The 14,620-nt window shown below is 29.5% G+C and overlaps 2 protein-coding genes across 3 annotated transcripts; one reads left to right on the top strand and one right to left on the bottom strand.

Annotated features, from left to right (window-relative positions):
* Window positions 1-310: 310 nt before the first annotated feature.
* Window positions 311-10,420, top strand: LOC113397900 (DNA repair protein RAD50). 2 transcript variants are annotated; one of them, XM_064216627.1, is made up of 22 exons: window positions 314-752; window positions 1,069-1,252; window positions 1,341-1,526; window positions 1,767-1,980; window positions 2,102-2,193; window positions 2,358-2,567; window positions 3,312-3,478; window positions 3,729-3,877; window positions 4,061-4,175; window positions 4,264-4,500; window positions 4,887-5,045; window positions 5,471-5,584; window positions 5,671-5,868; window positions 6,186-6,332; window positions 7,312-7,527; window positions 7,832-7,992; window positions 8,236-8,470; window positions 8,994-9,200; window positions 9,355-9,551; window positions 9,629-9,733; window positions 9,804-9,920; window positions 10,008-10,420. In XM_064216627.1, exons 1-22 carry the CDS (start codon window positions 498-500, stop codon window positions 10,252-10,254), a joined length of 3,912 nt encoding a protein of 1,303 aa, XP_064072697.1. In that variant the 5' UTR covers window positions 314-497; the 3' UTR covers window positions 10,255-10,420. The 2 variants fall into 2 exon arrangements, with proteins under 2 accessions (XP_064072698.1, XP_064072697.1); XM_064216628.1 differs by lacking the exons at window positions 9,629-9,733; window positions 9,804-9,920; window positions 10,008-10,420 and having other exon boundaries at window positions 311-752; window positions 8,994-9,180; window positions 9,355-9,472.
* Window positions 10,421-10,626: 206 nt separating this feature from the next.
* Window positions 10,627-14,374, bottom strand: Cog8 (Component of oligomeric golgi complex 8). Its single transcript, XM_064216631.1, has 7 exons — window positions 14,239-14,374; window positions 13,779-14,085; window positions 13,216-13,381; window positions 13,034-13,129; window positions 12,783-12,960; window positions 12,294-12,457; window positions 10,627-11,772 (listed from the first exon to the last, which is right to left on the bottom strand). Exons 1-7 carry the CDS (start codon window positions 14,291-14,293, stop codon window positions 11,083-11,085), a joined length of 1,656 nt encoding a protein of 551 aa, XP_064072701.1. The 5' UTR covers window positions 14,294-14,374; the 3' UTR covers window positions 10,627-11,082.
* Window positions 14,375-14,620: the final 246 nt, after the last annotated feature.

Raw genomic sequence — 14,620 nt, 5'->3', positions numbered from 1 at the left:
TATATACAATTTTAATCAAAGAATTTGACGTATAATTTATGAAGAAATTATAGTATTCGATTATCTTGTCAAATGTTTTGTCATATATATTGTCACTTTATTATATACAATTCTTAAAGTTAATTAAAGCCAAGTTCTCTTATGGTTTTGTCATTTATGTATCAGCATTATCCATTGAATCTTTCAAAAACCATGGTAACTCAGATTATTTTTAAATTCTTTATAGTCTATAGTGATATGCTGTGACCACAGAGTTTACGCTTTGGGATTGCGGTTTGTTATGTTTTCACTTTTCAGTTTTATTAAAGATCTGTTAGATCTGTGGTCTTATCGTGGATGTTCCTGTCTGTATCCAAAATTCTAAATATTAACATACCGGTGGTGCCTAAAACAGCGTTTATGCTAAATACATGATATATAGATGTATAGTTTTTAGATTCCTACATTAAAAAAGCACTAATCAGTAATCACCTTTGAACAGTGAATTGTGATTATAAATGGCGGGAATTAAATCCCTAGCGGTAAGAGGAATTCGTAGCTTTGGTCCAGAAGAATGTGATGAACAACGTATATCTTTTGAGAAGCCGCTAACTTTAATATTAGGACAGAATGGCTGTGGGAAAACTACAATAATCGAATGTTTGCGATATGCCATAACTGGGCAAATGCCGCCGGGTAGTCGAAATGAATGTTTTGTACATGATGCTAAAGTTAATAGGTCCACGGAAGTTTTAGCTCAAGTCAGGTTAAAGGTAAGGTTTATTTGAAAAAAAAAAACATATAAGAAGCGAAAAAATAATAATTTTATCTGAACACTATATAAGCTTAATTAATATTATTATTAAATACCAATAATTTATTAAAGATTTTAAAATATCGCACGTTTGGACAAATCTCTCTTCTTTTAGGGTCTGTCTCTTAAAGACAAATATATATGTGTGTAATATTATAAAGAGGATATTTTTTATACATTTAAACAATTTGTATACTTAGATTCTTTATAGACTGGTAAATGTACCGCTAACTTAGTTACTTCTCTAAATGGTGACACTGGTCTCATTTTTACAGATTATTAATGCTAAAGATAAGCAATTAGAAGTTTCAAGGTCTATGAAAGTAACCGCTTATCACAACAAGAAACCTAAGTTCCAAACATTAGATACATTTCTTTCAGTAGTGGATGACAATGGTAAAACAAAGGATTTATCATCAAGGTGTGCTGATTTGGACTTTATGATGCATGAAGAATTAGGTTTGTTACAGTAAAACCTTTAAAATGATTGATAAGATATATATATTTTTTTGTGTAGCTTATTGCCATATTAACACAATTTTAACAGGTGTGCCAAAAGCTATCTTAAACTCAGTGATATTCTGCCACCAAGAAGATGCCAGTTGGCCTTTAGATGAAGGAAAGAAAGTCAAAGAAAGATTTGATGAGATATTTGATGCTGATAAATACAGTGATTGCTTTGATCGTCTTAGAAAAATTAGAAAAGAATATGCAACTAATATTAAATTGTTGGGTATGTTAAAAAAATATAACTACTATTCAATATAATCTATAATAGTTAATATTTTGTGAAAGTATTATTCCTCTAGAACTGTAATTGTCTATAATACAAATAGTTTCATTACAAATAACAATTGTCTTTCACACAATAGCTTATTAATTAAATTGAATTATATAGAGGCATTAACTCTTGTTGCCAATAAAAAAAATCATAAAATTTTTGTTAATTAAATAACAATTTTTTTTACTTTAGAACAAGGTGTAGCTCATTTAACAGAAAAGAAACAAGATTTGGATAAGAAGAAACTAGACCTTGTGAACACTGAGACCCGCATATCCGAAGCTGAGCTTCGAATTGCAGAATATTCTCAGGAACTAAAACCTCTCACAGAAAAAATCAATGCTATTGAAACATTGCAGAAGAATTTATTGGCTTTCGAATCTAAAAGAGATAAAATTAAAACAAGGTTAAAAGTTTAGCACTTGAATAAAATAAATTCCTTTTTGATCACATTCATAACAACTTTAGGTGACTTAGTCCGGATTATAGATACAATAGAGATAATTTTATGGAGAATTTATTTGCAGATTGGAACAGAATAAAAATGCAGAACAAGATTTAAAAAAATCAATTCAAAGTACCTTTGAAGGTTCACTAGCAGAACTCCAGGAGAGTATAGGTAACCTACTCTGAACATGTTAGCTTTATTAAAAAATGTTTGTTTTAAATCAGATATCAGCCATCTATTCATAGTAATTATATTATTAAAAAATTAACCTGAAATAATTTTATTTATCTTTAAACTTTTTTTTAAAATAAAAGTTCATGTTTAATACCTTAAAGCTAACTATGGAGCAACTACAAAAACAAAACAAGCAGAGTTAGAAGACTCATACAAGAAAAACTTCTCATTTAATAAGGAAGAAGAGAGAATCGCCAATGAGAAGACATTAAATGAAGTAAAATTTAACAAATTAATCTTGTTGGAAAGCCAGAATCAAGATAAAATTGACAAGCGAAATGTTATGATTGTTGAAACCGCTACACTAGCCGGTAATTAATATTTGCAGTACTTTTAGTTGTAATTGTACCTATTCACATGACAAATTACAGAATATAAATAAGTTGTGTTTTTAAACATTTTAATAAACAGACAGTCAATCACCAGTCAATATTTTAATATAAATTTTATTAAATAATTTAATTATGTATAATAATTTTATAATAAGAATTAAAATTTGGCTTGTATGAAGAGTAAATCTTTAATTACTAAATAATTCTAAAAATAAATCACTAAAAAATGCTACTACCAGTGAGTGATACTGTGCAATTTTATTTGGAAATGAGTTTTTATTCCAAAATTGTTAAATTTGTAAAGTTGTCTCGATAATCATATAACCCAATAAGGTCACGTTGCCGTGGGCTGTAGTTCATTGTACATAAAAGTAATTTTAATGCTATGATAATATAAATAATTATATATTAATTTTATTATACATAGCCTTTCAATTGGAATGTTTATAGAAAAATATATACATATTGTACACAGGAAATATTAATTTAATATTTAGGCATACACATGTGACTTTTTGCAGCAATTCAGTCCCGATAAAGGAAAGATTCTCTCACTTGCCGCAACCTTTACATTTTTAATGTCGCGTGAGAGTAGCGTGCTTAATAAATCCGCGATGGTATTACAAAAAGTACCAGTGTGTAATTAGTCTTAAATATTTAGCAAAAGTTGTTATGATTTTTTTTAGCAAATCATCAATACTTATTTACAAATTTCCTTTCAAGAGTTACAATTAGAGAAAATAGAAACAAATGATCAAGCAGTAAATGGAATAAGTTCCATAAATGAGAAAATTGAAGAGTTGCAGAGTAAACTGAAGGAAGAGAAGGCGGCGTCTGATGTAGAGGAAAAAGAACTTCAAAAACATGTTGATAATAGTCGTGACACTCTGGTAAGTTCAGCAATTTTTATTTTAAAAAAAATCATATGCCAATAGACAATCTCTACCATTCAATCCTAAGAGTAAATGGAACAGAATAAAACAAAAAAATAAATAATAATAAACACAACACACAAACTTAAACATAATTATCATAAAATTGAACACTTTTTGACAACATGAAATAATAACACTAGCACACAAATATTTCGAATTTTCCTCTTATCAGACACTTTTTTTATATTATTATTTTTTATTTTAGTCACGTCACAAACAAAAAATATCCAATAAAGAATCAGAAATACAAACAACGAAAAAAGAAATTGCTAAAATACAGAAACAGATTAATGAAGCTACAAAGTCTAAACAGAAATTAGAAGTTTTAGAAGAAAAATTAAAAACAGCTGAAGAGTAAGTAACATTTTTTTTCTTTATTATTTAAAATTTACTTTTTGATATATTGAATTGAATTTAATGATAACTTTGTTATAATGAATTATTAATTTAAATTGAACTTAAGAAACTTAAGAAAGTTCAATTTAAATTATGCTTAAAATTGTAAGGAATATTAATTTTATACTATTTTAATTTAAGAGATTATGAGAAAGCAGTCAATGAACTAAATTCTGAAGAATGTCAAAAAGAAATAATCACAGATGAAAAACTTATGGAAGAACATGAGAATGAACTTGAAAAACTTAGTGAAAAGGTATTTTTAGTAGTTAGCTTATCTAAATGAGTTCTACTTACTAGGATTGAAATGAGCTAATTTAAACACTTTTTTTTTAATTTATTAGGTTACAGAATTACAAAAACAAAGTTCAAAATTGAAGGAAAAAGATATGATAGAAGAGTTGTTCAAACAAAAAGAAAAACAATTAAATGTGTTAAAAAATAAACATAAGTCAGCAATTACAGAATTGTTGGGAAGCATGCCTGAAAAAAACTTCGCAATAACAATCAACAAACTCGAATGTGAAATAAGGAATGAATTGGAATCAATGAAGAGTAAGATAACCGAGAAGCAAAATGAGGTAATAAACAAATTATTGACTATATTATTTTATTACACTCATCCATTATGACTCTGGTCAACTAATTAGCTTAATATTTTTTATTTTATGTTTAAAGGTCTACAAAACAAAATGACAATCAAAAAATACATATGATTACATTTCCCATGATGTAGACACGACATGCGTTTAATATTAAGTACCAATTAGTGTCGAGTCAATGACAGCAACAGAGACCAAGCAAAAAAATTTTTTTTTGTTTAATTTGTGTTATTTAATCTATTGAAATATTTATTAATATTATATATATTTTTAATATCATCTATATTAAGCTAAATTTCTCAATGAATAAAAAATCCTTTAGCGATTTGACTACAGTTCAGAATAAATAGTATAACCTTAAGTAGATAACGCGGTTGGAAGCGGATCGCAAGCACGCTCGCGAGCAGCTGGGCGAGCGCCGCGACGAGCTGACGCGCGCCGAGGACCGCGTGTACGCGGCGTGCGGCGCGCACTCCTACGACGTCGCGCTCGACAAGATCTCCGCCAGCGTCGACAAGCTGCAGGTACTTGTTGTTTTGGATTAAAAGTGTACCTTACAGACACGCAAGTTTTAATAATCGTCATCAGGAGTTCCAATTTCATTCTAAATTAAATTGTTCGTCTAGATGGTTTATTCTTTCCTTTATCTTAAGTAAGTTCGCCAGAAGAAATCGCTGTTTTAGCGATTGATAAGAGCGATGCATAAGAGGCCTTCTCTTATGCATATTTCTTGAATGTGACTTATGTACGTGTTTATTGGTTTACAATAAAGAGTAATTTGATTTGATTTTGTTTATTATGAATTACTATACAAAGACCATTTGAATAACGAAGTTATGTAATCAAGATATAAATGCAAGAGAGCGTACAAAATAGCATAAATTTTTCATATACGACGATAAGGAATTCTTAGTAGTCCTACAATTACAAATTTCATATTAAATTACAGGACGAACAAAATGTGCTGCAATCGTCCATGTTTATCATAACGAAATATAAAGGACAAATTAAAGATAACAAATGCTGTCCCTTGTGTAATCGTGGGTTCGATGCTGAAAACGAGGTATGGCCTTTCTTTCGTTTAGTGTATAAAAGAAACAATAGAATATTTAATTAATAGTCTTTTGTTATTTAATATATTTTTTTTAGGTTACAGATCTAATATCTCAGCTAACTACACAAGTTTTGAATGTGCCAGCTAAATTGGAAAAGGTCACTGAGGAGCTGCAGAGGGCTTCCGCTAAAAAAGATAACTTATTAAGCCTGAGGTCTCTAAACGACAAAATAGTTAGCCTTAAAGAGAAAGAAATACCTCAACTCGAAAAACGTTTGAGTGAAATCGAGAAGGTAGATATAGAAATATGAATCTATTAAGTTATAAATAATTATATAACATAACTTATAATTAAAAAAATATATATCAATATCAAATACGACTGAGTATACTTAATTAAAGCGGATTACATCGGAGCTCGATGGGGCCTAATTATTGTACTATCATTCAAATTATATATTATTTAAAAGTTTCAAATCGACACGAGGGATGAAAGTAAAGTAGATTTGTTTATGTCTTACATACTGACATCGTCTCGTGATACAAGTGATATATCAGCGAATTGATGAAAGTTGTATAAAACCACCGTTTTGAATGTTTTGTTCACCAGGAAATATCAAGTTTGTCGGAGGAAGTGGAGGAGTTGTCGCTGAGCGCGGCCGAGCCCGAGAGGCGCGCGGCGGGCGCGCGCGCGTTGCTGGGCGACATGCCGCTGCTCGACCGCAGCGCCGCCGAGCGCGCCGCCGCCGCGCAGCAGGCGAGTGCAGAGGCGATCGCCTCGGACTGTGTGTCCGAAGTCCAATTTATTTTCTGTCCCTTGAACATACGTATACATTGAATTCAATATTTAACTTTTAAAACATGTCCAAGGACATTTTTCGATAGAGTGGCAATTATATCTAAAGGAATAATTTTATTTCATCTTTATGTAATATTTACAATAAAAAGTATATAAATCAAATATAATGAATTATCGGTCCAAATTAATTGTAACTTAGCTACTGAACTGTTTATGTATCTAAATTTTATTTTAAATTTGTATTAAGGAAGTAAGTTAAGTAAATAAGTAAGTTTTTTTACATTGGTTATTATTTTAATCAATTTTGTGGGAATTTTAAAGAGCGACCTTTAGTACGAATTCCGTCATGTTCGAATACGAATTTCCACCAGCGTCCTTTCTGATCAGTTTATTTCGGTTGCTTTGAAATAAATTCCTAGTTTTTATACATTTTCGGCAAGCTAAGTAAACGATTATGTTTTTAAAATAATCTGCAGAACAAGTTTCATAATGTTTTTTTTTTTGTTGTTCAGACATATTTGAGGGAAAAAAATAAAAAATATATTGTAATAATATCGTTTTCTGTCTCGCATTTTTAAATTTGGACCGATAATTATTGTTTAAATATTGAAAAATATCCAGTGTTAAATCGTTTTTATAAATCAGAAAAAAAAATGATTTTAATTGATACTTTTTTTTTAATAAATTTTTGAAGTTGCAATTTTGACTTATTTTGAAAAAATCTAAAACACGTGATAACTCAAAAATGGTTTACTTTTGCATGATGCATATTGGGGTTAAAATTATCGCAAATAATCACCCCTGTCACCTCCTAACGGGAATACGTCGAATTACCAATAACCCTGTATAATTTAATAATAAGCACTTATTGATAAGATGTATTTATTATAAAATGTATATTTTAAATCTATAAATAGTGAGTAACATCCTTACGCAGCTGGAAGCCATAAAGACTACATGTGCTGACTTCGTTTCGGACATCTCCCTGGATGACGCCACAGCCAAGCAGAGCGAGCTCCGTCAGAAGATCAGTGCGCTACGGGCGAGCTCCCGAGCCGCGCAGTCGCGCCTTAACGCGTACAACAAGCGACTGCAGGCCGCCATCGACAAGAAGAATAAGTTGAAGGAGGAGTTGCTCAATATTCAGAAAAAGGTTGCTAAAAATGATTATTAGCTTACTTAGTTTTGGCTAAACCAAACCAATTTTATTTTTGAAAAATAAAAATTTTTGTAATTATCGTCGGAGTCAGATATTTGAAACACTTAAAATTACATTTTTAGGAAGTAATTTAAGTACTAAGTACATATTTTAATTAAAAGTATTTCAAATACAACTCAACCCTCTCCATACCACACTGATTGGTGAGTTAGTTACTTGCCAAAATACGCATGATTGAATAAAATAAAATAATCAATATTTACGTTATAACTAAAAAAAATAATTATATTTCAATTAGGTACAAGAACTGTGCAACTTGCAAGAAACACAAAAAGTAATGGAAACCAACATTGAAAAGTTTACGAATGAACTGAAAGAGTTCAGAGAAGGTATAGAACCTTTAGAAGCAGAACTCAAAGAAAAAGAAAAGACAAAGAATGAAGTAGTGAAAAAGAACAGGTAATTAGTTCTTACTTTGATTGTCTAATTAATTTTATACTAATTATTAAAAAAATATTTAAATAAATTATAAAAAGGGCCGTGAAATGTCTTTAATTCTTAACAAGTTTTATTAGTTCCTTTCTGGGTTGGTAAATTCCTACTCATTCAACAGTACATTCAATGCTGCACATTTAAAATATAAGCAGTATAATTAATTCGAAAAAAATAAATTCTAAGTGTCTAAATTTTTTTCCATCACAGATCTGAAATAGAAGCGAAAAACAGTTTCATAGTTAAAGTGATGAATGCATATGAAAAGTTGAGGGCAATTGATTTAGAAATAAGGCAACATAAAGAAAGAAATCTTCAGAGAGAAATGGACAAAATTAAAGAAGCCAATGAAAAGTTACTAGCCAGACAAAAGCAAATAATGATTGACAGAGACACACTTACAAAGAAGATTGACAGTTTAAAAGATGAACTAGCCAAGCAAGAGGTGTACATTTTTTTTTATAAGTAGCATTTTTTTTTGCTATCAATGCTGTTGTGATAATAATTTACTTATTAAAGTAAATTCTAAATGTCAGCAAAAGTCATCTATGATCTTTGGGGCATCACTGTGTGTACCCAATTATTATAGACACATCTCTGTACTACCAACTCTTAGCAAGATCATTGAAAAACGAATACTAAATCAAATACCAGTACATTTTGTCAGAGTATTAAAAACTTACTGTTAAACAGTATTAAATTCACTACTCCGAACGTAAGTTTGTCTAGTGAAGCCTATAATTGTTAAAATCCATCTGAGTTTTGTCGGTTATTCTTTGGTGAAGATTTTTGTAATCAATAAGAAGATTTATAACTTATATATGTCGCAGGCAACTACCTTAATTAGCTACTTTACTAAACGGCGCTGTTCAACCAGCGACCTGAATGACACCCCAGCCAATTCATCTTTCGTCATCCACTTCATAAAATAGGGAAACATGCTTTAGACTCGCCTTTTTTGTTTTTAGATTTACAAAAGAAACTTAGAAGACAATTTAAAGCTGCGTACAGCACAAAAAGAAATAGAGACTTGTGAGAAAGATTTGGCAGATATTAAAGAAAAACTCAGTGGAGTCAATGTGGATATGATTTCGGAAAAAGAACCTTTGATAATAAAACAAACTAAAATATTCAGAGAAAAAGCTCAGACAGAGGGTAAACTCGATGAACTCAAGGTTTTTTTATTTTTTTTTGTTTTCTTTATATATAAATAATAATATTTTGAATGATGGATTACAACATATGAATAAGCAAAAAGTTGCTTGATTACAAGTAAATTTTTAATTAAATTTATTTGGAAATTGAATAAAAAATGTATTATCTTTATAGGAAAGACTGAAACAAAATAAACTAGAACTAAAAAAAACACAGAACAAAGACATTGAAATTAAATATAGAGAAAAATATTATGAACTTCATGTTACTAAAGCAGTTGATAAGGATATTAGAGATTACTCTGTTGCTTTAGAAAAGTGTCTGATGGAATTTCATAGAGAAAAAATGGAAAATATTAATCTTATAATTAGGTAAATATATATAAAACTATTAATAGTATGGTGCGACTTTTGGTTTTATTGACTTACATTGACGTGTACATTTTTAGGGAGATGTGGAGAAAAATATACAGGGGTAATGATATAGATTACATTGAAATAAAGACTGAGGGTAGTATGTCAGCAGATTCCGAAAGACGTAAATATGACTACAGGTACGACAATTATTGTAAATTTAGAACATGAGAAAATATATTGTTGATTAATGTTCACATTTAATTTTAGAGTGATACAGTGTAAAAATGGTGTCGAGATTGATATGAGAGGACGTTGTAGTGCTGGCCAGAAGGTTTTAGCTTGTCTGATAATCAGACTAGCTTTAGCAGAAACATTCAGCTCCAGGTAAAATTAGCTATAAACAAGTCTATATTAAAAAAGAAACTTTTAAAAAACGAAAAATATATTACTTAAAAATATAAAAAATTTCAGATTCGGCATATTAGCTTTAGATGAACCAACTACTAATTTAGACCAAGAAAACATTAAAAGTCTGTGTTCAGCACTTGGTGAAATTGTTCAAGAAAGAATGACTCAAAAGAATTTCATGTTTGTTATCATTACACATGATAAAGAATTTATTGAATCATTAGGAAACATCGATAAAGTTACGCATTATTATGAAGTATCTAGAAATGAAGAAGGTAAATCTAGAGTAAAAAAAATAAGATTCTCCTAAATAAATCAAAAAATAGTTTTGGATATATTTAAATCAAACTATTCCTCCTGTTTTTTGTTTTTTTTTTTGTTATTATTCGTTTTTAAGTAGGCAAAGTGCCTTATATATTATGAGATATAAGAACAAGTTCGGTTATATAGAAATAAAAGCTTTTTTATATTATGCATATTTCTCTTTTATTATTTATTTAATAAAATCTGAGCAACAATACCCAATATTAAGGCTTTAAAATAATCTAATATGTAACAACGTTTTCACTGTAAAACTTAATTTAGATTTCCATTTCTAAACAAAGGTTTTTCATAGAAAGAATATTAAAAGAAAATGCATTTGAACAGCTACATGGACTGCTTACTGATTTACTTTTTGTAAGTGAGTCAATAATCGTTATTATATTTCTGTTGCAACTCCTGCATTAGTCTGACTGCATCTTTTCCTTCCTTTTCTTTTTTGTAACACAGACAATGCGCAGATTTAAATAAAAATCCTTTAATTTATATATATTTAAAATTATTGTATTATTTCTAGATCACTGTGGTTAAACATAGTTTCAAATGTGACTAATGAAATTCAGTCGCAGGTACATTGACTACCAGCAGTGGAATCCTAGCTTAAACTAAAATCACAATGGAACGGCGATGATGCCATCATTGCCAAGCCTTTTAGCATCGTCGATTTGTTATGTATTAAATAAATAAATTTTACCCTATTTATGTATATACAAATATAGTGTTAAAATATGAATACACTAGATTATGAAGGAATGGACCTTATTATGAATGGTGAAGTGTATTTGATATGGATCATATACAATAATAAATATCTTATTTACATAATAAGGCCTGTAATAGTATTTAATGGCTTACAAATTTCAGTTTGATCTAAATGTAATGCTTTGCTTTCTTGTAAAACAGTTAATGTAATTCCTAACAATTCAGCTATTTGATTTGAAGGAAATGATTGTGCCAAACACTTCGCTATATATGGTACTAAGTCTTCAGTGAAACAAACACAAAGAGATATATAATTTTGCTTCTCTATCTCAGTAAAAGCTTGTTGTTCTCTGTGGTAAAATGCCACTAAGATCTGTGCAGCTTTGTCAAAAGACTTTTTAAAACCTCTGTACACATCCTTCACGATATTTAATGGAGCTGTCAAACGAAGAGAATTTAAAACTGTTAACATGCCATTGCAATATTCTGCTAAAGGATAATAGTCTAATAAGTTCTCAGGTGGACCAGATGCCATATTTTCGTTTGGGGGTCTGGGTACATTCTTTATACTTGGTACTTTGTAAGTTTTCATTTGATATTCAAATTGAGTGTCAACTTTATCTATGCCAATATTGAATTGCATTAAAATATTATTGCGAAACAAAGGTGTTAATACACATCTTAAATCAGCACCAACTCTACCAAATGAAAGGCAAAGATACATGCATTGATTCAATAAAGATTCAAAGCTTGATTCATCTTCTCTCCAAAGATCTTGATTTAATATTTGACCCAAACTTTCCACCTATAAAGAAAACAAAAGAAATTGTTATATAATATGTAACTTTATTATAAGCTTGAGACATAGTTGAAACTCACAATCTGTCAAATCATGTATGTTGTTGCATTTTAATGTGCATTGCCCACTCACAATTTGTTTAATTACAATATTTTGTATGGTCATATTATATTACAGTTTAAAGAATGGTGTATTTGGTGGTTTTCACTTGCTAGTCTACCAGGTTCGCTGAGCAAATATAACTTCATTCCACCAATTTGCTCTAATCAACCAATTAAGATCTCATCATATACAACTATATATTATACAAAATATGAAGAATGATCATGTTTATTACGTCAGACTTAATAATAAATATCAGTGTTTTGTTTGTACTCACACATATACAAGTGGTCAGGTTAAATTTAATTTAGCATGGAGATAGATTGTGTCTTTTTATTTATAATATAAACATTGATCATTACTAAAATTTAAATGTACTCTCATCAAAGAGATATAAAAGTAATAAGTAATAGCATCATTTTTACCTTTTGTTTTAGCCAACATGATAAAGCACTGGTACCACTTAATTCATCATCTTTTACTTTAGACTCTTGAGTATCCGAAAGAAATATAGATTTGTGTTGAGTTATAACATTAAACAAATGAACTCTATGTAACTCTACTATTCTTCTCAAGACCTTCTCGGGTACTATAATAAATATTAAATAACATAAATTAATAATAATACTATTTATCAATCATTTTATCTTACATTGAAATTCTATTTTAGTTGTAACTGCACAGTGAGGTTGAAGGATTCAAATGAACAGTGTACACCTAACGATTAACGAAGTGTACAGCCATTATTAAAAAGTTTTTTCATTTTTAATCAAAATTCATTGAAAGTAATTTCAACTTTGTTACAAATACCATATCAATTTTGCAGTAAATTTTTTAATATAGTATATTTAAAATTTCTAAATTATTAAATAAAATTCTAAAAAAAGTTACATAATAATAAATAATGTACATACTTTCTGTATTTCTCGCATCTTCAAGTGCTTTATCAAACCAAGCATTTCTTGCTTTTAGGAAATGTAAATGTAATCCATCTGAATTGACATTAGTTGTTTTTCCAGTTGCTGATATTCTATTTTGGTCATCTTCAGTAGATTTAAACACAGTATTTGCTCTACGTAAGTAACCTAGAATCTATGAAAACAAAAGACAAAAATATTTGAACCTATAAATACTTTATTTAAAATTTGATAATTTCTTGACTTACCTGTAAGCACTGAGGTAGAGGTAAGTCATAATGAAGCTGATTAAATAAATGATAGAGTGTTTCAAACCATAAAGTCATGATTTCACTGGTGGTACTCTACAATCAAACACAAGAAATTTAGTAATTTTCAAAAAATATCTTCCATGTCTATTAAGTTAGTTTTTAGATTTTTAAAATTATACCTGCACTATTGGTATTTCAGAATACCTTTTTGATAGATTACGAATAAAAGCAAAAATATCCAGTGCACTTTCATAGTCTTCAGCATTGAGAGCTTCACGCATCAATGATGGTAGCTCTAACAGCTCCAATAACTTGTCACTTTGATTTCTAATGCTACTATATCTCCTGAAATTTTAAGTAATGTGTCTCAAATCAAATAATTCAGTTCCACGTAACCAATATTAACTGAAAAGATTTTGTGTCAACTTATAAGAACTATGTAACAACAATTTACTTTATAGTAGGTCTGTGTATAATGCCACACAACAATACTTGATGTTGTTACAAGTGAACCCCTGTAGCTACAGGCACAAGGGACATAACATTGCAGTTCCCATGGTTGGTGGCACATTGGTAATGAAGGAATGTCTATGGGTGATAATAGCTACTTACCTTCAGATGGCTCATTTACCCATCTGCCTATCTATTTTATAAAAGGGAAGGTAGTGGGGCAGAAGTTAGGTTGGGTTCAGGTATTTCCTGTTCCCCTGAAAATTGTGACTTATAGAAAGTTATATCTAACCTCTTTTCTTGAACAATATTTCCAGCTACTTGTGAAAAATTCTCACATTGCTGTACAAATTCTGGTGTTGAATCTAATAAATTTACGAGTGACTCCTTAGACTTCACCAAATCTTTCATAATAGTTCTGGAAATATCAGCAGTCTCCACAAAAGTTTTATAATTAGTAAATGCTAAATCCTGTGTTTGTTCAGTAAGATGTTTCATCTCTTCGCTTAATCTATCAGGCTCACTTCTTACTTGATCCCAATTTTGTGATCCCAATTTCTTTATATAGTCAGTTATATCACTAAAATATTCAGCATTTTCTGAAAAACAACAATATCATACAATATTTGTAAATATTGAGTTTTCTTTAAATATACTAATTGTACAAAAAAATAATAAGAATGTCTGTGTAATAAATATTTTGGTACGAAAAAGATTATCTAAAGATATTTTTAAAACCATCTACTATGTACCTGTAGTAGAGTCAGGAAACAACAGTTGACATAAATCCTTTAATTCTTGAGCCATCGTGAAAACTACCTAGCGACTGCCAGGTAACAATTGTTAGAAATTATTAATTAATAAAAATTTCCATTAGTAAATTACGATAGATAACCTACAGTAAAATTTAACGAGATAAACAGTCTTTTACCAATACGTATTACGTCAATGTCAATATAAGTGTCAAACGGCAACATTTTAACTCTTAAGTATGACTCCTAATAAAAACCTTGAAAAGACCAATAAATCAAGGTGTATATTACTTATAGTAATCTAAGTATCTGCAAATTATTTCTCAGCAGTAAACTACGGAGTGAATTGAGATTTATTATAAATTCATAATAATAAACAGCC

This window comes from Vanessa tameamea, chromosome 13 (assembly GCF_037043105.1).
Source record: "Vanessa tameamea isolate UH-Manoa-2023 chromosome 13, ilVanTame1 primary haplotype, whole genome shotgun sequence".
NCBI lineage: Eukaryota > Metazoa > Arthropoda > Insecta > Lepidoptera > Nymphalidae > Vanessa > Vanessa tameamea.
The sequence above is the reverse complement of the archived record's forward strand: the minus strand, read 5'-3'. Positions and strand labels throughout refer to the sequence as shown.